Source organism: Haliotis cracherodii, unplaced genomic scaffold, assembly GCF_022045235.1.
Source record: "Haliotis cracherodii isolate W230 unplaced genomic scaffold, xgHalCrac1.p SCAF_8, whole genome shotgun sequence".
Taxonomy (NCBI): domain Eukaryota; kingdom Metazoa; phylum Mollusca; class Gastropoda; order Lepetellida; family Haliotidae; genus Haliotis; species Haliotis cracherodii.
In genome coordinates this window covers 53,761,385-53,783,432 of record NW_027266341.1, presented here as the reverse complement: position 1 = coordinate 53,783,432, position 22,048 = coordinate 53,761,385, and the positions used below count along the sequence as shown (strand labels likewise).

Below are 22,048 nucleotides of genomic sequence, written 5' to 3'. Positions count from 1 at the left end.
GTTCAAAGTTCTTGCAACTCACTGTGCAAAGTTGCATCCCTTGGCTTCACCAGGATCTGCTGGCTATGAATATGAATCCAGGATTTGTCCCAATTATTACCCTTGGCTTGTCAGTAGCAGATCACCCTTGTTTATGGCATACAACGTGAACCACTTTGTTTTTCCTCCCACATCAAGCTGACAAAGCCATGATATAACTGAAAGGAGACATTATTCGATACTTTATTGAACCTCTGTAGGTGCATTGTTGAGCAGCTGGTCAGAAAGTGAAAAAGGTATTCATCACACATAGGTCACTCACTCAGACACCTGCAAACTTTGACTCACTTAAATAGGATACCACTGACTACCAGTAATTATTTACTTTGTAGGTTGATGAGACGAAACAAGTAGCTGAGGCCCTTCTTGGTGATCTGACCGGGTTTGAGAAGTTCCGTCGGGATGCTATAGAGTTACGTGATGAACTTGAGAGCTGGAGGAAAGATCAGTTTGATGAGTGGACCCGGGATATACAAGCTCTGGTAGAGGACACCAGGCAGCCACTAAGGTGTGTGCAGGGTTCATCATCCAGCAGCTGGCTCAGTCGACTAAGATACAGCAATTATCTGCCAGAATTCTAAGATCATGGGTTCGAATCCTATATTCGACAGATTATGACTATTGGTTAGTCTGCACCATTAAGATGATCGTAAACGTGAATGTGAAGGACCTCACTTCAGGATTCTCCCCACATTAACCTTAGACACAATAATGTCACTGAAATACTGTACAAAGCAGCATTAAACCCTACTCATGCACTCGTCTGACAAATCTGTTCATTTAAGACTAACCAGTTGTACCTTGTGGTACCTTGTGGTAAGTTGTTTGTTGATCACCGTGATCATCCTGAAAACTTTGAATTGATTACCCAAACTGGTCCAGTGATATCAGTGAAAATGAAAGATTATTAAAAAATAGAACACATGATTTGATCATTTTAGAGTGAGTATGGTTTTTACCCCGCTTTTAGCAATATTCCAGCAATATCACGGCTGGGGACACCAGAAATGGGCTTCACACATTGTACCCATGTGGGGAATCGAACCCGGGTCTTTGGCGTGACAAGCAAATGCTTTAACCACTAGGCTACCCCATCGCCCCCCATTTAATTAGACAATAACATGGACAGATGGATAAGGTTTGGTGGTGTTTAGTGAAGTTTTATTGCACTGGAAGATTTGTTAATCTCACCTTGAGATGATGACTTGTTGATTCAAACATTACTTGAAGGGGGCTTTAAAAATATCCTTTCCTGCCAAGTTGTGACATTGTGTAATTTGTCATTCAGCTTGGAGACGAATGGTCGACTCATGGAGTTGAACCAGAGGGATGGTAAACTGCGGGTGAACTACAGTGATCGCCTGGTTACACTGCTGCGTGAAGTGAGGCAACTGTCGGCCATTGGGTTTGCCGTGCCAGCCAAGATTCAGCAGGTGGCCAACACAGCGCAGAAGTTCTACCGTCATGGAGTCATCCTGAAACAGGTAGGTCAATAAGACATTTTACCATATATGTTTCTGTGCATGATTTGACTTAAACATGCATCATATATGCAAATACCACACATGTTGGTTAATAAATATTCAAGAGATATTAGATTGGTTCGATGCACGAACGAACATACTGGTATGTAGCTGATGCATGACTGCATCACATGACGTCATTGATCCATGACACGAGATGCACTATTTGTCTCGTGCAGGATTAGCGTGTAAAGTTTGGAAATCATGTGCAGCATATCGTGAGTTTTGTCATTAAGTGGTACACATTGGAAACATCTCTTCTCAACATACATGCTTATCTATATGTTTCTGTGGTTTGCGTTTCTTTTGGTTGTGAATATACATAGAGGTTATCAGGCGAGTGTGTTTGGGGATGGTAAATATCCTTTATCATATAATGGGTAGGTTTCTCGGCAGGATAAAGCCAATGGATAAAAACGATATCCGTTGGGGTCATATGCGGATAGAGATGCAAATATCAAAGGTCAAGTAGGGACTACTTTCAGTGTTTATAAACAAACATGGAGTCGCACTTGTCATTCGTCGATCGAGTCAGAATTAACCATCGTGAATCTGGATAAACTACAGGGATAATTGATACAATTATTAAAAAAAACAGTCTTATATACTGAAAGTCAGTGTCGAACTGTGACGTAACTAAGGAATTTTATAAGTTTGGGCAACTTTGGAGATATAAATTTCGAAACAATTTTGCGAGGGCACTAGGCCTAGCCGAGCGGGATCAGAAGCCATATCTGTGCTTGTAGACCTCTGCGGCTTGAAACTTTTTCCACAAATAAAAATAGTTGGGTTTAGGCGAAATATGTATGAATTGTTACCTTGTTTCGTTTTGGCACTGTGTATACATCTGACTATACTTCTTAACGTTAGGACAGAACAGGCCGACTGTGAACAATCACTGGCCGTGATGTCTCATAGACTAGGGTTAGAGTAGCTTCCCTTTGACAAAGGGCAGTTACTCTAGCGGACAGACCGATGGATTGTCGAGAAAGGCAAGTTAAAACAATTGTTGTTTTGCGTATATGTTGCTTCGCCACTGTATAAGAAACAGATTTCAGTTGGAACTATATTGGCTACTGTCACTGTCCGACTGACACATCACCTACCCTGTGACGTAATAAATATTAATGCGCGCATTCCGGGAAAACTCGCAATGTTTAGGTAATGTTTGTGAGTGAGGGGAAGCGATTTTCAAGCACAGAATTGAAGAATGACATTATATGATAAAGAGGTTATCACGCTTGTGTGTTTAGGGATGGTAAATATCCTGTATTAGGAATAAACACTATGTATTTAGCTCGCCAAGGCTCGCTAAATACAATGTTTATTCCTAATGCAGGATATTTACCATCCCCAAACACACTCGCGTGAGAACCTCTATGTATTAGGAATAAACATTGCATTTAGCGAGCCTGTTTATCATATAATGTCATTCTTCAATTCTGTGAAATCACTTTCCATCTCTCACAAACATTACCGAAACATTGCGAGTTTTCCTGGAATGTGGGCATTAATATTTATTATGTCACAGGGTAAGTGATGTGTCAGTCAGACAATGACAGTAGCCAATATAGTTCCAACTGAAATCTGTTTCTAATACAGTGGCAAAACAACACATACGAAAAACAACAATTGTTTTTACTCGCCTTTTGCGGCAATGATTTGCCTGTCCGCTAGAGTAACTGCCCTTTGTCAAAGGGAAGCTACTCTAACCCTAGTCTATGAGACGTCACGGCCACGGTCAGATGTTGTTGACAGTCGGCCTGTCCTGTCATAACGTTAGAAGTGCAGTCAGATGTACACACAGCGACAAAACGAAACAAGGTAACAATTCGAACATATTTTGACCAAATCCAGCTATTCTAATTTGTGGGAAAGGTTTCAAGCCACAGAGGTCTACAAGCACAGATATGCCCCGCTTGGCTAGGCCTAGTGCCCTCGCAAAATTTTATATCATATTTATATGAAATGCCTTAGCTACATCACAGTTAGACACTGATTTTCAGTATATTAGACTGTTCTTTTGATAATGATAGCTATTATCCCTGTAGTTTCTCCAGATTCCCGTTGGTTAATTCTGACTAGATCGCCGAATGACAAGGGCAACGCCATGTTTGTTTATAAACACTGAAAGTAGTCTTTGATATTTGCATCTCTATCCGCATATGACCCCAAAGGATATTGCTTTTATCCATTGGCTTTATCCTGCCGAGAAACCTACCCATTATATGATAAATAGTATTATCTAACACTGGTTTGCCTTGATTATGTTTCTTGGATTGTCACCAACAAACTGTTGCTCCTGGGTTTCGCTAAAGTAGTGGACGCTCTGCATTATTCTGGGCTTTCCTCCCACATGAAGCAGATGGGCTTTGAAATAACTGAACTACTGTTCAAAACAGCTTCATGCCAAACAGACCGCCTCCGTGGTCTAGTGGTAGAGCGTCCGCCCGGAGAGCGGAAGGTCCGGGGTTTGATCCCTGGCCGCGTCATACCAAAAGACGTTAAAAGATGTTACCCTGTCTGGCGCTCGGCATTAAGGGGCTAAAACAAGGACTGGTCCGCTCGGAGTCAGTATACTGTGTCTGAGTGGGGTATTCATGTTAAACTGCGGCATGGTATCTCAGTGGCCTAGCACTATAAATCGGCATCAGTCCGGACTAGTACATGCAGCCACACACACACACACACACACGTACATGCACGTCGCTATATAAGTGCAATAATCTTGGACGCGACGTTAAACCCCATTTCCCCTCACCTCACCAAAGCAGCTTCATGCCAAACAGACACACTCACTGTTGATTCCAAGAGGTTACATTTGGTTACATCTATGTCCTGTGCTCTCATCTGGCAGGTTGCCCACTTCTACAACACCATCGACCAGCAGATGATCGCCAGCCAGCAGGCCATGATGTTGGAGTCTGCTCTCGCGTTTGAGAAACTTGTCAAAAATCCTAAAACAGGTAAAATAAGATTCATTGATCTTTACTTAACATTGTTTCCACAGCTCTAATGTCTTTTAAACATGGGTACATCATTTGTGCCTGATGAAGGAGCAAGAAGTAGCTCTGAAACGTCGTTCAGAGAATAAAAGAAGTTGCTATCCATAAAAAAGTGTCATGTGTTCATGTTATCCCAACTAAATGCCTATCAAAGACTTCATCATTTGTGCTGATATGTTCAGTTTGAAAGAAAAGTGAGTTGGCAGGACTTCTTGCTATTATTGGTGACACATGAGACTCCTCAGAAGTTGTGGCATGAAATAGTTCCCTTTATTGAATCTGTGTAGGATGCCTGGATTTCCCAGTGGTTGCAGGTACAGGTGCAGTTCCCTGATGGGTACAATGTGTAAAGCCAGTTCTTAGGGATTGGAAAATTGCTCAAAGTAGTGTTAAGTCATACTCAGACAGTTGGGAACAACGAGGCAGTCATGTAGCCTGGTAATTAAAGTGTTCACTCGTCATGCCGAAGACCCGGGTTCGATTTTCAACATTCGCACTCTCACTCACTCACTCACTCATTCACTCACTCACTCACTCACTCACTCACTCACTCACTCACTCACTCACTCACTCACTCACTCACCCACCCACCCACCCACTCACTCACTCACTCACTCACTCACTCACATCAGGATCAGCTTTTACATGCAGTACACCATTTAGCCAGGAATTTAACATACATTGAGATTATAACATGAGTGTATGTGTCAAACACAATCGAGTGTCAGAATTTGGTGTTCATGGTGTTTTTGGCAGGCTCTAAGTCCAAGGGCGATACTCACTCGCTCACTCACTCACATCAGGATCAGCTTTTACATGCAGTACACCATTTAGCCAGGAATTTAACATACATTGAGATTATAACATGAGTGTATGTGTCAAACACAATCGAGTGTCAGAATTTGGTGTTTTTGGCAGGCTCTAAGTCCAAGGGCGATGGTGTCCAGGTGACCTGGGACAACCCGGAGGAGCTGGAGTCGTACATCAAGAAGCTCCAGGCATCTGCCGACAGACTGACCACGGAGAACAGGAAGCTCCGCAAGTCTCACAACATGGTCTGTGAAAAGGTATGTCCCATTGTGGAGCAGCTTTTGGATTCTGTGATGCTGCTAAGTGAATTGTAAAATTATTCATTGTTTTCTGGAATGGACGGTATATCAAATGTATTGTGGAACTCATTATATCATGGGGGACACGGGTGGCACGGGTGGCCTAGTCGTCTAAGGCGCTGCGATTTGCTGTGCAGAGTTGCGTCCCTTGGGCATGCCAGAAACCTATGATTGTGGGTTCGAATCGCGGTTCGCCCAGATTATGTTTCTAGGTTTGTCAGCACCATACCTGTGCTCGTGGGTTTACCGAAGTGTTAAAAGTCTAAGACCTGCATCACTTCGGGCTTTCCTCCCACATTAAGCTGACACGCCGCAATATAACGTGAATACTGTTAAAAGCACCGTTAAACCCAACTCACTCACTCATTATATCATGGAGTTTCAATGTAGAAGAGTGATGTCAATACCATGACTTTGAGCTTTGATACCAGTTAACTCTGACCTATGTGGATTCCCTTGGTTAGAATAGATCTTAAGAAGTGTCTTGTTTGCCCAAGTGTGACTAAATTGGATTGGGTGGTCAGGTTCTGAAACATTAAACAAGAACTGTCCACCAGATCAAGCAAGAGCTGTTGCTTTGAGGCAAAACTGGTAACATTTAATTTAAGAATTGACTTCAATTATTTCTGTGTTCATGGAGATAGGAACAAAAAATCTGGTGTGCACAGTCTTTTTCACGTTTATGACTCCATAAATGCAAAAACATTTTGAAGTCAATTCTTATTAATAAATATGTCCACAACAAACTTCACAGTCTGTTTGTGTGTGTTAATGAATAAATAAGCAATGTTGACAACAATAAGAAATCAGTGACATCGTTCAGTGCAATTTTGCAACACAAACCCCACCCAGTTGTCTGTTATTGGGCATGACCCAATTGTTTTGTTTTTTCAGTTGATGACATAATCCCAAAAGAATTTGCTTGGTTCGTCAGTCAAATGCCACAGAATCACCTGCAATTTCTTTATAAAAACTTACCTTTTTACGATTCATTTCCAGATTTCAGTAACTGCAGTAAGTGTTACAATAACTGTATTGATTGCTTATAGATTTGTAATAACTAATAACAGTGAAGTAAAGTTTCTTTGTTAAAATGATGGGTAACTGATATGTCTCCTTGCTTTTGATACAGGTTCAGAATCTGATGTCGGTGGATCTACTGAGACAACAACAGAAGTGGAAGGATGGACTTATGGACATACGCCACCTCATGGCTAGCCTTGTCCAGCAGGTCAGTCTGCAGGATAGTTGTGTCAGCTCTTTTTTGTAAAAGTCAGAAAATATTTTGATTTTGGGTTTCGAAACTTCTTTATTCACCCTGATTATAATCTTTGGTTTGTCAGCACGATACATGTACTCCTGGGTTTCATCAAAGAGTTAATTGTCTGAACACCTGCATCATTTCAAGCTTTCTTCTACCATTAAAGCGGAAATGCTTGGTATAACTGAAAGACATCAGTGGCATCAAACCTAATTTGGTCACTAGACCCATTCAATGGTTGATATTTTCCTTGAAGAAATAAATTGTGTGAATACTGTGTACTCGTAGTAAGATGCAATGTGGTATGACCGGTGGATTCAGTCTTCAACATGACTACGTGCCAGTGGCCAAACATGGGAAGTTAAAATTTTGATAGTTGACATCTCTACATTCTTGACCTTGTGTATAATTACAAACATACGTAAAATAAATCACAACCCTAGTTAACACATTACATTCATTTCCATTTAGAAAATTTGTCACAATATGGCTGAAATATTGCCGATGTGATGTTATATTAACTTACTCACTCACTCATTAAGAAAATATTCAGCAGCTTACAAAAACATTAAGAGCTATCTCCTTTAAATCTCTATCAAGTTCCCTTGAAATCTACCAAAATAGGAAAAGGATGGATGTGGTAGACTTGACTTCGTGTAGAGTAAATCTAGGAAATATGAAGATTTGTAAGATAAAGATTCTCGGACTGTAATACAGAACACTCTAATCAAAATAGTGCTTTAACTAATCACAATACTATTGTAATAGTTCCAATGCCTAAAATAGCCACCCCTACTTATATGCCATGGGATAAAATCTGTTACTTGTCATCATGTTAAGTAGCATCTAAGGACGGTCTGATTTTTCTAAAATAGGCTCAGTATTATGTGCTGATACTATTTATCAAATATTGTCACCTCATTCGTTGCATGTTTGTAAAGCAAATGAAAAACATTATTTTCTCTAGTGTGTTATGTCATCAAGAGTTATCTACCTTTGAAACTGTCATATGAGAATGATCTCCCTTGCATTTAGCCACCCAATCAAATGATCTGTTAGATCTTGGTAGTCCTATGGATGGATGTGAACCACTCCTAATGCAGCAATTATTGCATACCCTGACAGGGTTTCTCCAGTGAGAACATGAAGCCATGGAAGGCCCACTGGGACAGGCAGATGTACAAAGCCCTGGAGCACCAGTACCAGATTGGTCTGGAAGCCCTCAATGAGAACCTGCCGGAGATTAAAGTGGAACTTACATATAGGTAGGTGAATGATGGTTGGTTTGTTGTTTAACGCCGCACTCAGCAATATTCCAGCTATATGGCGGCGGTCTGTAAATAATCGAGTCTGGACCAGACAATCCAGTGATTAATATCATGAGCATCGATCCACGCAATTGGGATCGATGACATGCATCAACCAAGTCAGCGAGCCTGACCACCCAATCCCGTTAGTCACCTTTTACGACAAGCATAGTCACCTTTTACGGCAAGCATGGGTTCCTGAAGACCTATTCTACCCCGGATTTTTACGTGTAGTAGGTGAATGAAATGAAAATTGAAAATGTTAGGTATTATTCTGAAAGCATACCATAAAGTCTTGCTTTCGTTAATCTAGTTATTTCAATTAGGCTGTTGCTTTTTGTAATTTCTGTAAAAGGATATCCCTAGTTGTAACATGAGATTGGATGATCATAAGGCACTACCTGGTTGATAGAGTCTCATGATGCAACAGTGTGGTTCATTGCTTGTGCTATCAACCACTGGTTTGCAAAACAGTTATACTCACTCACTCAATCTTATTATAAATCCTTATTCCCAAATACATCTTCACATTTACTTCACATATTTTATTATCCTTGTCACGAAGTGGAAGGGGGATATATGAATGGGTGCTGTCAGTCCTTCCGTCCGTCCGTCCGTCCGTCCATCACGTTTTGTTTCCGGAACAGAACTTACAAAGCATGAGAGATATCTTAATCAAACTTGGCACATAGATAGATCTAGCGGTGAACTTGTGCCTTTGGATATTTTGGGATTTTTGAAAATATATTTGTTGAGTTTCCATGCAACAACTTTAACTTAGACTGAAAATGGTGGTGTTGGCAGGGAGTATTTCATGCTTGTTTTATTTTTTGTTAATCTTAAAGTTTTCCTTTGTGTTGTTTTAACTAACAGCTAATGTTCAACCCCTGTATAGTTTGCTCAGGAGATAAGTCTCATGAAGTGTCATTCTGTTGTGATTGACGTCGACTGTCACAGTATTCTAATGGTCAGGAGTAATAGTAACGGTCCTCTTCCACCACAGACAACAACGCCTCCAGTTCCGTCCACCATTTGAGGAAGTGAAGGCCAAGTACTTCAGAGAGCTGAAGAAATTCATCAGCATTCCAAACAACTTCAAGGGTGTTGGTGAATCAACAGAGAATCTCATCTTCCCTGCTATGATCGACCGCAACGCTGAGGGTTTTGTCACCTGTTACAAGAAGGGCAATGCCCTCCTACACCGGCTTCATACAGTCATGGACCAGTTTAAGGTAGACAAATCACTACGACATAATGCATTTTGCCAAACTTGCTGGTAAATCATCTAACAGTAGAATTATAAGCAGGATGTCACTGACATAGGCACATGTTTGAGAACTACAGATCACACTATCTTGATGCTGGTTGCCTATTGAGCCACTTGTCTGACGTCAGAGACAAGTAACATTCCTTTCAGTCTAGCAAGGTTAAAGTTAACTAAGTTGAAACAGAGCTCCAGATAAGCTTTTGGTGTTGTGGGTATTTTACCCATGCATTTTAAAATCATTGGGTATCAGTAATTCTATCTGGGTATTCAAATTTCTGTTACCCACTAGTTTTACACATGTAGGTATTTAAGTTAAATATTTAAAAACACTGTTCATCTAGTCCCTGCAAACTTGTGTCGTGTGGGTTCGAGTGCTTTATAGGACTCAAAAATACCACAATACTTCCACAAGAAAGTGTGATGGCAAATGATCAAGATGTAACTGTCATCGTGGAGTTTTGCAATGTTGAAGGAATGCCCGTTTATCATTTCAAAATAAGTTCGCTAATTCGCTAATTGAATACGCAGGGTAACTGCACAATATTTTGATGATACACACAAGTTATATTTTTGTAGCTTATCTGTAATCTGGTAATGTTCGTTGCGTATTTGATAAGCTTGGATTTTATTTTATTGCATATTTCTGCATTTCTGATGCGTATTTTACGCAGATACGCAGCTTATATGGAGCTCTGGTTGAATGCAGTTTGTGTTGTGACAGCCATTGAGTGTCTGTGGTTGTGTGCAGGACTGGGTGGTGCTGGGGAGTCTGGACCTGGATCAGTTTGTGTTGTGACAGCTATTGAGTGTGTGTGTTTGTGTGCAGGACTGGGTGGTGCTGGGGAGTCTGGACCTGGATCAGTTTGTGTTGTGACAGCTATTGAGTGTGTGTGTTTGTGTGCAGGACTGGGTGGTGCTGGGGAGTCTGGACCTGGATCAGTTTGTGTTGTGACAGCCATTGAGTGTGTGTGGTTGTGTGCAGGACTGGGTGGTGCTGGGGAGTCTGGACCTGGATCAGTTTGTGTTGTGACAGCCATTGAGTGTGTGTGTTTGTGTGCTGGGGAGTCTGGACCTGGATCAGTTTGTGTTGTGACAGCCATTGAGTGTGTGTGTTTGTGTGCTGGGGAGTCTGGACCTGGATCAGTTTGTGTTGTGACAGCCATTGAGTGTGTATGGTTGTGTGCTGGGGAGTCTGGACCTGGATCAGTTTGTGTTGTGACAGTCATTGAGTGTGTGTGGTTGTGTGCTGGGGAGTCTGGACCTGGATCAGTTTGTGTTGTGACAGCCATTGAGTGTGAGTGTTTGTGTGCTGGGGAGTCTGGACCTGGATCAGTTAGTGTTGTGACATCCATTGAGTGTGTGTGTTTGTGTGCTGGGGAGTCTGGACCTGGATCAGTTTGTGTTGTGACAGCCATTGAGTGTGTGTGTTTGTGTGCTGGGGAGTCTGGACCTGGATCAGTTAGTGTTGTGACAGCCATTGAGTGTGAGTGTTTGTGTGCTGGGGAGTCTGGACCTGGATCAGTTAGTGTTGTGACATCCATTGAGTGTGTGTGTTTGTGTGCTGGGGAGTCTGGACCTGGATCAGTTTGTGTTGTGACAGCCATTGAGTGTGTGTGTTTGTGTGCTGGGGAGTCTGGACCTGGATCAGTTTGTGTTGTGACAGCCATTGAGTGTGTGTGTTTGTGTGCAGGACTGGGTGGTGCTGGGGAGTCTGGACCTGGATCAGTTTGTGCTGGACAACCTGGTGGAGATCTCTGACTGGGAGAAGAACTTCAAGGCACTCAAAACTCGGGGAAGAGATGCAGAGAAGCTCCCCAGGTAACACTGTCATGTGTCTTGTCCTATTATCTACAGCAGGGGCCACAGGCTGTAGCATGCTTGACCAACATATGCCTTCTGGGACCAGTAATTGTAACCGCACTGTGCCAACATAACTTACATGGATTTCTTTCTGGCAATATCTGCAAATTTTCATATCACTTATTAAATGAATCATTATGATTTTGCCCCATTTGGATGTCTGTTGTTCATATTCTTCATTTTTGTGTAAACAACTTCATTTGAGGATCCACTGTTTATATATGTTTTGCTAAAATTTGCTTGGGTAGGTTAAATAAAAATTTAAAATGAAGTAATGGAGCAGTTTTGTATTTGGTTTTTTTGGTGGGTTGAAAAACAAATATGCTTGTTCTGTTTAAAGTGCAGTTTGATACATGTTTGATACATATTTGCAGTGGACTGATAGTTGTATACAATGCAATTGATCAATTATTTGTAAGGTTTCTGGCACCTAATGGTTGATGGATGTGTGAAATGTACTGGGCTGTTGACTGTCCCTAAACTGACTTAGGCTTCACTGATATGGTTACCATCTTAGCCTTTGGACACCCTTTTTGTCTTCAGGGTTGTTCTGTTTTAGGTTGAGGGTAAGGGGCCCATTAAAATTGAAAAAACATAAGCCTGGTAAAACTACTTCTATGATTTACAAAAGTGGTAGATACATCACTTTCCAGTAAGCTCATGTGCTGTGATACAACTGAAACACAGCTGAAATCAGGGTTAAACCCACCCCACTCACTCACTCACTCTGTTACAGTCAGATCAAGGTGGACTGCATCACCGTGAACACCACACCGGTGAAGGCTGTAATCGATGATCACATCCAGCGACTGTTTGATGCCCTGCTCAACTCCCTTAGGAAATCCATCGCAGCTGATGTCACCCAGATAGACTCCTTCCTCAACACAGCTATGGAGACCCTGTCCAAACGTCCCAACACTGTGGAGGAGATTGGCGATGCCAACTCCAAACATGCAGAGTTTGCCAAGAGTAAGAAAGAGGTATGTGACAATGTCCTTTGTGTCAGAATAGCTGGCTCTGTTGGGATTCCAAATAATTAGGTCACCAGCTCCCCATGGCTGATGAACTGATTAATGAGAATTAGATTGTGACAGTATGTGACCAGTCTGATTGTGTCATTGTTGCTCATGCTATCAACCACTGGTCTGCTCGACCTAGGCTTGAATAGCCATAGGCTGCCACTACATGTCTTGAATAGTGCTGACTGCGGCATCAAATAATATTCACCACTCACCCACAAGTGTCTTGCAAACACTGACTGCTTTGTTTTGAAGTATTGTGTTTGTTAAAGGAATGAACTATTTTACTGTCAGTTTGTTTCACAATCATTATGTGTTTAATGTTAAGCTCTTCTTCATGCATAAGATGCTGAGTAGTACATGTTTTTTCATCAAATACCTTCATGAAAAAACTACTCAAGACTTTTTCCATTCAGAAAAAATACACATGCATCTTTTCAATGTATGCATGCACTGATGTGATTTCTTTCCTCACAGATACAGCCCCTGTTTAACAAGACAGAGTCTAAGAACAAGCTACTGCGGTCAGTGGCTGGGGGTGGCGTGGAGTCACTGGGTCAGCTTCAGGGGCGGTGGGACAAGTTCGAGCTGATGATGGAGAGCCACCAGCTGATGGTCAAGGAACAGGTCAGTTACACATCATGGTAGATGCATGAATTCAGAGTTTATGGTGTTTGGGGGTGTAGAATGGTCATGAGCTATATAAAGCGCCACAGTTTCTTGGTCTGTGATCAGCGCAGTACTGTGCTTTTTGATGGTGATATAGCTGAAGTAATTTTGCTACTGTGACGTTATTTTACATCTTATCTCTGGGGTAGGTGGAAGGGATCCTCCATGCTACTCTATTGACAGTAGCAGGTGACCTCGCCTAGGTGAACACTACTAAGCTGACTGTCGTTCATTATTCTCCTTCTTATATCTGGGGGTAGGTGGAGTAGGTGGAGGGCATCCCTCATGCTACTTTGACGTTATTCTACATCGTATTTCTGGTGTAGGTGGAGGGGATCCTCCATGCTACTTTGACGTTATTCTACATCGTATTTCTGGTGTAGGTGGAGGGGATCCTCCATGCTACTTTGACGTTATTCTCCTTCTTATTTCTGGGTAGGTGGAGGGCATCCCTCATGCTACTTTGACGTTATTCTACATCGTATTTCTGGTGTAGGTGGAGGGGATCCTCCATGCTACTTTGACGTTATTCTCCTTCTTATTTCTGGGTAGGTGGAGGGGATCCTCCATCCTACTTTGACGTTATTCTCCTTCTTATTTCTGGTGTAGGTGGAGAGGATCCTCCATGCTACTTTGACGTTATTCTACATCGTATTTCTGGTGTAGGTGGAGGGGATCCTCCATGCTACTTTGACGTTATTCTACATCATATTTCTGGGTAGGTGGAGGGGATCCTCCATGCTACTTTGACGTTATTCTCCTTCTTATTTCTGGTGTAGGTGGAGGGGATCCTCCATGCTACTTTGACGTTATTCTACATCGTATTTCTGGTGTAGGTGGAGGGGATCCTCCATGCTACTTTGACGTTATTCTACATCATATTTCTGGGTAGGTGGAGGGGATCCTCCATGCTACTTTGACGTTATTCTCCTTCTTATTTCTGGTGTAGGTGGAGGGGATCCTCCATGCTACTTTGACGTTATTCTACATCGTATTTCTGGTGTAGGTGGAGGGGATCCTCCATGCTACTTTGACGTTATTCTACATCATATTTCTGGGTAGGTGGAGGGGATCCTCCATGCTACTTTGACGTTATTCTCCTTCTTATTTCTGGTGTAGGTGGAGGGGATCCTCCATGCTACTTTGACGTTATTCTACATCGTATTTCTGGTGTAGGTGGAGGGGATCCTCCATGCTACTTGACGTTATTCTACATCATATTTCTGGGTAGGTGGAGGGGATCCTCCATGCTACTTTGACGTTATTCTCCTTCTTATTTCTGGTGTAGGTGGAGGGGATCCTCCATGCTACTTTGACGTTATTCTACATCGTATTTCTGGTGTAGGTGGAGGGGATCCTCCATGCTACTTTGACGTTATTCTACATCATATTTCTGGGTAGGTGGAGGGGATCCTCCATGCTACTTTGACGTTATTCTCCTTCTTATTTCTGGTGTAGGTGGAGGGGATCCTCCATGCTACTTTGACGTTATTCTACATCGTATTTCTGGTGTAGGTGGAGGGGATCCTCCATGCTACTTTGACGTTATTCTACATCATATTTCTGGGTAGGTGGAGGGGATCCTCCATGCTACTTTGACGTTATTCTCCTTCTTATTTCTGGTGTAGGTGGAGGGGATCCTCCATGCTACTTTGACGTTATTCTACATCATATATCTGGTATAGGTGGAGGGGATCCTCCATGCTACTTTAACCTTTCCTACATCTTGTTTCTTGGGTAGGTATAGTGGGTCTTCCATGCTACTTTGACGTTATCCTACATCTTGTTTCTGGTGTAGGTGGAGGTGATGAAGAGCAACGTGGACTCCAGGGTCAAGGCCTTCCAGCAGGAGGTGGAGAAGTTCTCGGCCCGCTGGCACCAGCTGAAGCCCGGCGACGATGCCCTGGAGGGCGACCAAGAGAAGTGTGAGCAGGCCGTCCAGGTCATCAACGAGAAGAAGCAGGAGTTTGAGGAACTGATGGAGTCCAAGACAAAACTCATGTGAGTGTTGCAGTGACTTGTGCTTCTTCCAAGGAAGACATGTTCTGAGTTTAGGGTGGTCCAATCTAGCAACATACCCATGTTTGTTGTTAGAGGTGGTTAAAATAGAAATTCCCTGGATGGCCACTATGTCATATGAGTGGAAAAGTTCTATGAAATACTGAAGACAAGTGATGTGAATTTGCAGATTTAGAGTTGTCATAGGATGTGGCTTGACATGCAAGGCATTTACCACCAGTAAATCACTATGATTGAAGATGTTGTGACAATGATTATCATTGTCGCTCACTCCTGCTGTCAGTATTCATCTGTTCACACAGCAGAGAATGGGTACCAAGTAGGCTGATATGGTCATGTGTTTGCAAACCTTCTGGTGCTGTACATACAGGTCGGATGTATAATCCCTGGGTACCTGAAAATAGAACATAAATGTCCATTTACATGTTAAATGGAGTTGAAAAATATGATGCACTTAGTGAGTGAGTGAGTCTGGTTTAATACCACTTTTAACAGTATTCCAGTCATATCACGGCGTGTCAGCTTAATGTGGGAGGAAAGGCCCAAGTGATGCAGGTGTCAGATGTTTACCACTTCGGTGAAACCCACGAGCACGGGTATGGTGCTGACAAACCTAGAAACATAATCGGGGCGAACCGGGATTGGAACCCACAATCATAGGTTTCTGGCGTGCCTAAGGGATGCGACTCTGCACAGCGAATCGCAGCGCCTTAGACGACTGGGCCACCCGTGCCCCGATGCACTTAGTGAACAACACTTGTGATAATATGATATGTTACAATAATATTTTAATATATTATTAAATCTGAAGATGTTCCTGGTACAGCCCTGTCATCTACTTCTGATCTCGTACTTCCAGGTCAGACTGTGAGCACTTTGAGATGGAACAACCAGACTTGTCTATCGTGGATGAGATAGCCAGTGACTTGAAGAACTATCAGAGCATGTGGAAACTGTATGAGGAGTTCAATGGTGGACTGCAGGAATTGGCCAAGGAAGATTGGATATCATTTAGGTAAAACTTTACTGGAATAGTGTCTCTCTTTTCAGTTTGTCTATTTGAAGAAAGACACAAAGATGTAACTTTGTGTGAATGATAATTATCACAAGTTGTTTTTAAATTGTAGGTCATTTTTTGAAAACCCCCTTCTCTATTTCTTTTGTAGAACTGTAACTGCTGAAATTCGTTTCTGAAATTTGTGTGTCTTAAACTGAAACAAAAGTTGAATTCAGCATTAATATATTATTTTTCTGTGATGTGTTCTCAGAAGCCAAGAAATCTGAAACTATGCATGAATGATGTGTGGAGGGGCAGAATTTGTGTGAGTGTGTGTTGGGTTTAATGCCACTTTTGAGAGTATTCCAGTTATATCGTGGCGAGTCAGCTTAATGTGGGAGGAAAGCCCCAAGTGATGCAGGTCTCATACGTTTACCACTTCGGTGAAACCCACGAGCACGGGTATGGTGCTGACAAACCTAGAATCATAATCGGGGCAAACTGGGATTCGAACCCACGATCGTAGGTTTCTGGTGTAAGTTTTGTTCTCTTTGCTTAAACACCATTTACAACATACATTGGTGCTTTGTCGTAGTTACAGCTACCTGCCCATGAAGCAGCATACGCCTGTCACATACAATCTAGTAGACAAGATGAACATTATCACAACGTGACAATTGCCCTCCACACGAAGCAGTCCCATTGACTGACTGTGCCATGTTTCAGGAGCAAAGCGTACAGATTCGAGGAGTTCCTAGGTGGCTGGTACGAGAGACTCAAGTCAGAGGAAACCACCACAATGACAGTTAGACTGCAGAAGGACATTGACAAGTACAAGGTAGGCAGGCATAACACACTGGGCTGTTGTATGTTTGGGCTGACATGGTTGTTACCGTATTCGACGTAATAAGCACCCAGGGCGCTCTCAAAATTAGAAATAGGGGGCTCTTATTAGAATTTTATTTTGGTGAAAAAAACAAAGTTGAAAGATAAATTTCGTGGTTTTTGCTTTATGTACGACAGATATATTTTTCCAGAATTAAATGCCCATAATTAAGGGTGCATATAAAACACGAGTACGTATAATACGCGAATAAATAAGTCTTGTGTACATTGATCAATCGGAAGGGGTGCTAATTGGGATTGTTCACTAGCCAATATCTTAGCAAATGTCACCGTGGGCGCTTATTGGAGTGGGGCGCTTATTACGTAGAATACGGTATGTCATGATTTGTGGCAGGTAGCCTTCACATGACAGGAGCACTGCTGTGCATTGTCAGGCTACAAACACATACTTTTTATACAAATTGTGTGAATGACAGGTGCTTCTAGTAAGGCGGGACATGCTAACCCTTTTCTCGAAAACCTAGTGTTATCAGTGATGTCTAGTTCGTTGTATGATTTTGATTGGATTATGCGTAGACTCGTTAGTCCAGCCAAAATATAACTCTGAAATTCCAAGGGTGGAAACTGGCCTTTATAGTCAGTTAACTCCCTTACATCAGGAAGTTGTGTTGCAGGCTAAATTTGTCACTGTTTTATGTTAATCAATTATGTCACAATCTTTTCATCATACCTTTCTGGCAATGGCAACTTCTGACCTTTGAGGTCAAATTGCTGTGAATATTATGACAGGGACAACTGAATCACATGACACCTCACCTACAACACAGAAAACATGGTTTAGCGCAAAAGACTTGATGTTATGCTAAATATGACTGTTATTTATTTATCAATGCCTGTATTAATACAAGGTCTTACGTACATGTATATGTAAAATTAATTGAAATGAGTCATGCCTGAGAAGAAATATCTTCAAGTACTTATTAATTTCTCCTGATTATTTTAAAATCTATGTAGTTTGAGTTACGATGTAATTATGCCCCACCTCGAAGTGGAAGGGAGATAAAGGAATGGGTGCTGTCTGTCCGTACTTCCATCTGTTTGTCATGTTTCGTTTCCAGAGCTGAACTAAAAAATCATGAGAGATATCTTAACCAGACTTGACACATAGATAGAACGAGTGGTGAATTGGTGCCTTGATAATTTCGATTTTTTAAATATTTTTTTTTAGTTTCCATGGCAGCGACTTTGACTTAGACTGAAAATGGTGGTAGTGCTCCTTTCCAGAGCAGATCTTGAAAACCGTACAATATTTCTTGTCTTGCACACAACCTGATATTTAATATTGGCGTCGGATATGAGTATTTCATGCTTATTTTAACTTTGTCTATAGAATGTGCTGCCAGTGCTGAAGTGGGTGCGAGGCGAGCCCCTCTCCCAGGATCACTGGATGGAGCTGTTCCGACTCCTACACATGCCCAAGGGAACGACGCTGGAGAAACTCACCTTCGGACACATCCTGGCTGTCAGCGACAACATCATCATCAATGCAGATGCTCTCAAGGTCATCTTTTGTACAAGATTAAACTGTTGATCTAAGGGTGATAAGTTCATGCATTAAATCATGTCTTAAGTTGGCATGTGTCTGATGGTTTCAGGAAATAAATGATCTCCAAATATGAGGATTTCACATTAACGTATGTCCAAGTTTGTGGTTAGTGGCACATGCTTTCATGTTCATTGGTTTCTGACTTAAAACCATTAAGAGTATTTGTGTGACTGTTTGTTTGGCATAAAATTAAAAATTCATTCAATCTTTCTTTGACTTGTATTGTCTACAGGAGTTGAACCAGAAAGCTCAAGGGGAGGTAACTATCCGTGAAGCTATCCGAGAGCTGGAGCTGTGGGGTGCAGGGGCGGTGTTTGCGCTGACAGAATATGAAGACAGCAACAAAAATACCATTCATGTCATCAAGGAATGGAAGGATATTGTCAATCAGGTGAGTCTTAACGAGAAAGTTTATTGGCATACATGTGTAGGATCTTAATTTGATAAACTAACCTATGTGATTGTTATTTAAAAAAATATACAAGAAATTGCTTTGGATATTATCTGTTACTAATTCTAATTTTGTTTCAACATGTATGTCGCCCTAATGACTATTTCATAAGTACTTAAGGCATACTAAAAGGACATGAGTGCTTCAGTGGTATAAAATACAAATCACTGCGCAGAGTTGTTTCCCTTAGCAATGTCAGGATCTCCTTATAGTTAGTTTGAATCCTATATAACTCAGTCTATAAGCTTTAGTCTTTCCTACCTGACATGCCATAATGTAACTAAAAAGCAGCTCAGAACGCATTTCAATCGCCCACTCTGTCACCCTCTCATGTTTATATTGAGTTAGGACTGCCTCCGTGGTATAGTGGTTGAGCCTCTGCCTGGAGAGCGACAGGTCCGGGGTTTGAGCCCTGGCCGCGTCATACCAAAAGACGTTTAAAGATTGTACTTGTTGTTATCCTGTCTGGCGCTCTGCATTAAGGGGCTAGAGTCAGTATACAGTGTCCGAGTGGGTTATTCATGTTAAGGTATGCACATGGTATCTCAGTGAGCTAGCGCTATGAATGGGCATCAGTCTGGACTAGTACAAGCAGCCACACACATACACACATGAGCATGCACGTTGCTGTATAAGTTCAATAATCTTGGACGCGACATTAAACACCATTGTACCTCACCTTATGTTGAGTTATGTTTTTTGTCCTCTAGGTAGGAGACAACCAGTGCCTTCTGCAGTCCCTCAAGGACTCTCCATACTACAAGAGTTTCGAGGACAAGGCATCAGTGTGGGAGCAGCGCCTGGCTGACCTGGACGAGTTCCTCCACAACCTCAACCAGATACAGAGGAAGTGGGTCTACCTTGAACCCATCTTTGGCCGTGGAGCTCTGCCACGAGAACAAGGTCGTTTCAAGAGAGTGGATGACGACTTCAGGTTTGTGGTTGATTGTAATTTTGTTCAATATAAATATTGTGTGTTATAATTTCTGAAGTTTTGAAACAGAAAGTTTAATGTGATCCAGCTGATCTAAAAAATGAAAATTTATGAATATCTTAGTACATTTGCATGTAGTCTAATCTGAGCCATCCAAGGGAATTCCTGGTTACAAAATATCCCTGGTAATCTATTGAGAGCTGACTTAATGTATGGGTGGACTCAGTGACATGTTTAATTGGTCAATGCACCCTGACAACATGCTCATAATGTCAATCACTGGTTTGTCCCCTCCAGACTCGATAAGGGAAAGTACAGGCAACCCAAATATAGCCTAAATATTGCTTCCTGTGGTGTCAAAAACATAGGAAATAAAAAGGACATATGTGAGCCAGTAGTTGAAAGTTCAGTCCTTCTATGCAGGAACATCATGATGGACGTGCACCGAGACAATCGCGTCCTGTCACTGGTGAGCAAGGCGGGGCTACGGAACCTGCTGTCTACAAGTCTGGACCAGCTGCAGAGGTGTCAGAAGTCGCTCAACGAGTTCCTGGAGGTTAGGACATATGAGAAGCACTTTATTAGAATTTATTGCGATGCCATTTAAGTATAATGAGACCCTGTTACTTCTGCATTCCAAATCATTACTGTTAGAAATTTTACATATTAATGGTTTAACACTTAATGGTCCAGAAATATTTCAATGCAAATCTCACTGATAATGGTTCTGTTTGGATTACCAAGGTTTCATTGGACTTGATATTACTTATATGCAAGAACCAGATGTACTTTCAGAGTATCGTCTTTGGCTCCTTTGCATTTAAGTAATGTGGTAGATATTTTTCTTCTTTATAAAGATATTTTGTTTCACATTCACGATCAGGTCCCTCCACTCTCCAATATTTATGTTGTTACCAGGAGAAGCGTTCGCTGTTCCCAAGATTCTACTTCATTGGTGACGATGACTTGCTGGAGATTCTGGGTCAGTCCACGAATCCCAACGTCATCCAGTCCCACCTGAAGAAGCTGTTTGCTGGAATACACTCGGTACAGTTTGACGACACCTGCGAGCACATCCTCGCCATGAAGTCCCTGGAGGGGGAGGTGGTTCCTCTCAAACGCAAGGTCAAGATCATGCCAGAGGTTGAGGTACGTAGTGATGAGACTATCTGTTGTCAGTGGTACTTACTTCGCAGACCTTAGACACACACTCCCTCACATACTGATTGTTTTGGCATTGATAAAAAAAGAGTCACCTTCGATTTCCTTCAGTAAGAAGAATTTTGTTCTTTAAATGATTTGCTTGAAGTCTTGAAGTCTTGGCTTTCTACTTCTTCACTTTACTTCATATGTGTCTCTGTCTGTCTGTGTCTGTGTGTTTGTCTGTCTGTCTCTGTGTCTGTCTGTCTCTATGTCTATCTGTATGTCTTTGTCTGTCTGTCTGTCTGTCTGTGTCTGTATGTGTGTCTGTGTATGTGTGTTGTGTGTCTGTGTTTGTGTGTTATATTTAGTTGATTTAAATAATTATTTATCCTCGTCCATTCCTCACCAGGTCTGGCTCAGCAAACTGGCAGAAGAGATGAAGGACACGCTGAGAGAGTTGCTGAAAGACTGCCTCAAGGACAACAAATCTAGTGGCCTCGACCCCAACCGGTACCCATCACAGGTAAGGCGTGTTAAACAACCATAGCACATCACAGATGGTGACAGTGGTGTAGCTTGGTGATTAGAGCATTCACTCATCACCCCAAAGATTGCCCACATGGCTACAATGTGTGAAGCCTATTTTCTGGAATCTCTTGCTGTGATATTGCTGGAATATTGGTAAAAGTGGCGTAAGAGATAGTGACAGATCTCTGTAGGTGCTTAGTATTGAAACTTGTCCAAGGCACATTTAAGATAGGTTTTCAAAATAAACTAGATCATAAACTAATCATATAAACTATGTTGTTTCTTACTTCTTTATTGTTAGATTTTCCTGACTTTGGACTTAATGGAAGTTGTTTTTTATCAAGATCGGTGGCTCAAGGATCTGAGACGCTACAATTTTATTGAGCACAGTTTGTGTTTCACTAAGCAGTAAACATCTGCATCCTGTATTATATTGGGCTTTCCTCCCACAGTAATCTGTGATGG

General features: G+C 41.9%; 1 protein-coding gene across 2 annotated transcripts in view; it reads left to right on the top strand.

The window, feature by feature from the left end:
• LOC139451133 (cytoplasmic dynein 2 heavy chain 1-like) overlaps positions 1 to 22,048 on the top strand; it is an 87,559-nt gene that overhangs the window by 8,938 nt on the left and 56,573 nt on the right. For both annotated transcript variants that reach the window (XM_071232930.1, XM_071232929.1), the window contains exons 9-27: positions 372 to 547; positions 1,328 to 1,523; positions 4,420 to 4,528; positions 5,486 to 5,634; positions 6,809 to 6,907; positions 8,063 to 8,202; positions 9,248 to 9,476; positions 11,202 to 11,329; positions 12,108 to 12,351; positions 12,868 to 13,017; positions 14,858 to 15,060; positions 15,938 to 16,093; positions 16,802 to 16,913; positions 18,312 to 18,482; positions 18,760 to 18,918; positions 19,689 to 19,912; positions 20,336 to 20,468; positions 20,831 to 21,061; positions 21,465 to 21,578. In XM_071232930.1, the coding sequence (XP_071089031.1) occupies positions 372 to 547; positions 1,328 to 1,523; positions 4,420 to 4,528; positions 5,486 to 5,634; positions 6,809 to 6,907; positions 8,063 to 8,202; positions 9,248 to 9,476; positions 11,202 to 11,329; positions 12,108 to 12,351; positions 12,868 to 13,017; positions 14,858 to 15,060; positions 15,938 to 16,093; positions 16,802 to 16,913; positions 18,312 to 18,482; positions 18,760 to 18,918; positions 19,689 to 19,912; positions 20,336 to 20,468; positions 20,831 to 21,061; positions 21,465 to 21,578 (3,123 nt within the window). The remainder of the gene's footprint in view (positions 1 to 371; positions 548 to 1,327; positions 1,524 to 4,419; positions 4,529 to 5,485; positions 5,635 to 6,808; positions 6,908 to 8,062; positions 8,203 to 9,247; positions 9,477 to 11,201; positions 11,330 to 12,107; positions 12,352 to 12,867; positions 13,018 to 14,857; positions 15,061 to 15,937; positions 16,094 to 16,801; positions 16,914 to 18,311; positions 18,483 to 18,759; positions 18,919 to 19,688; positions 19,913 to 20,335; positions 20,469 to 20,830; positions 21,062 to 21,464; positions 21,579 to 22,048) is intronic.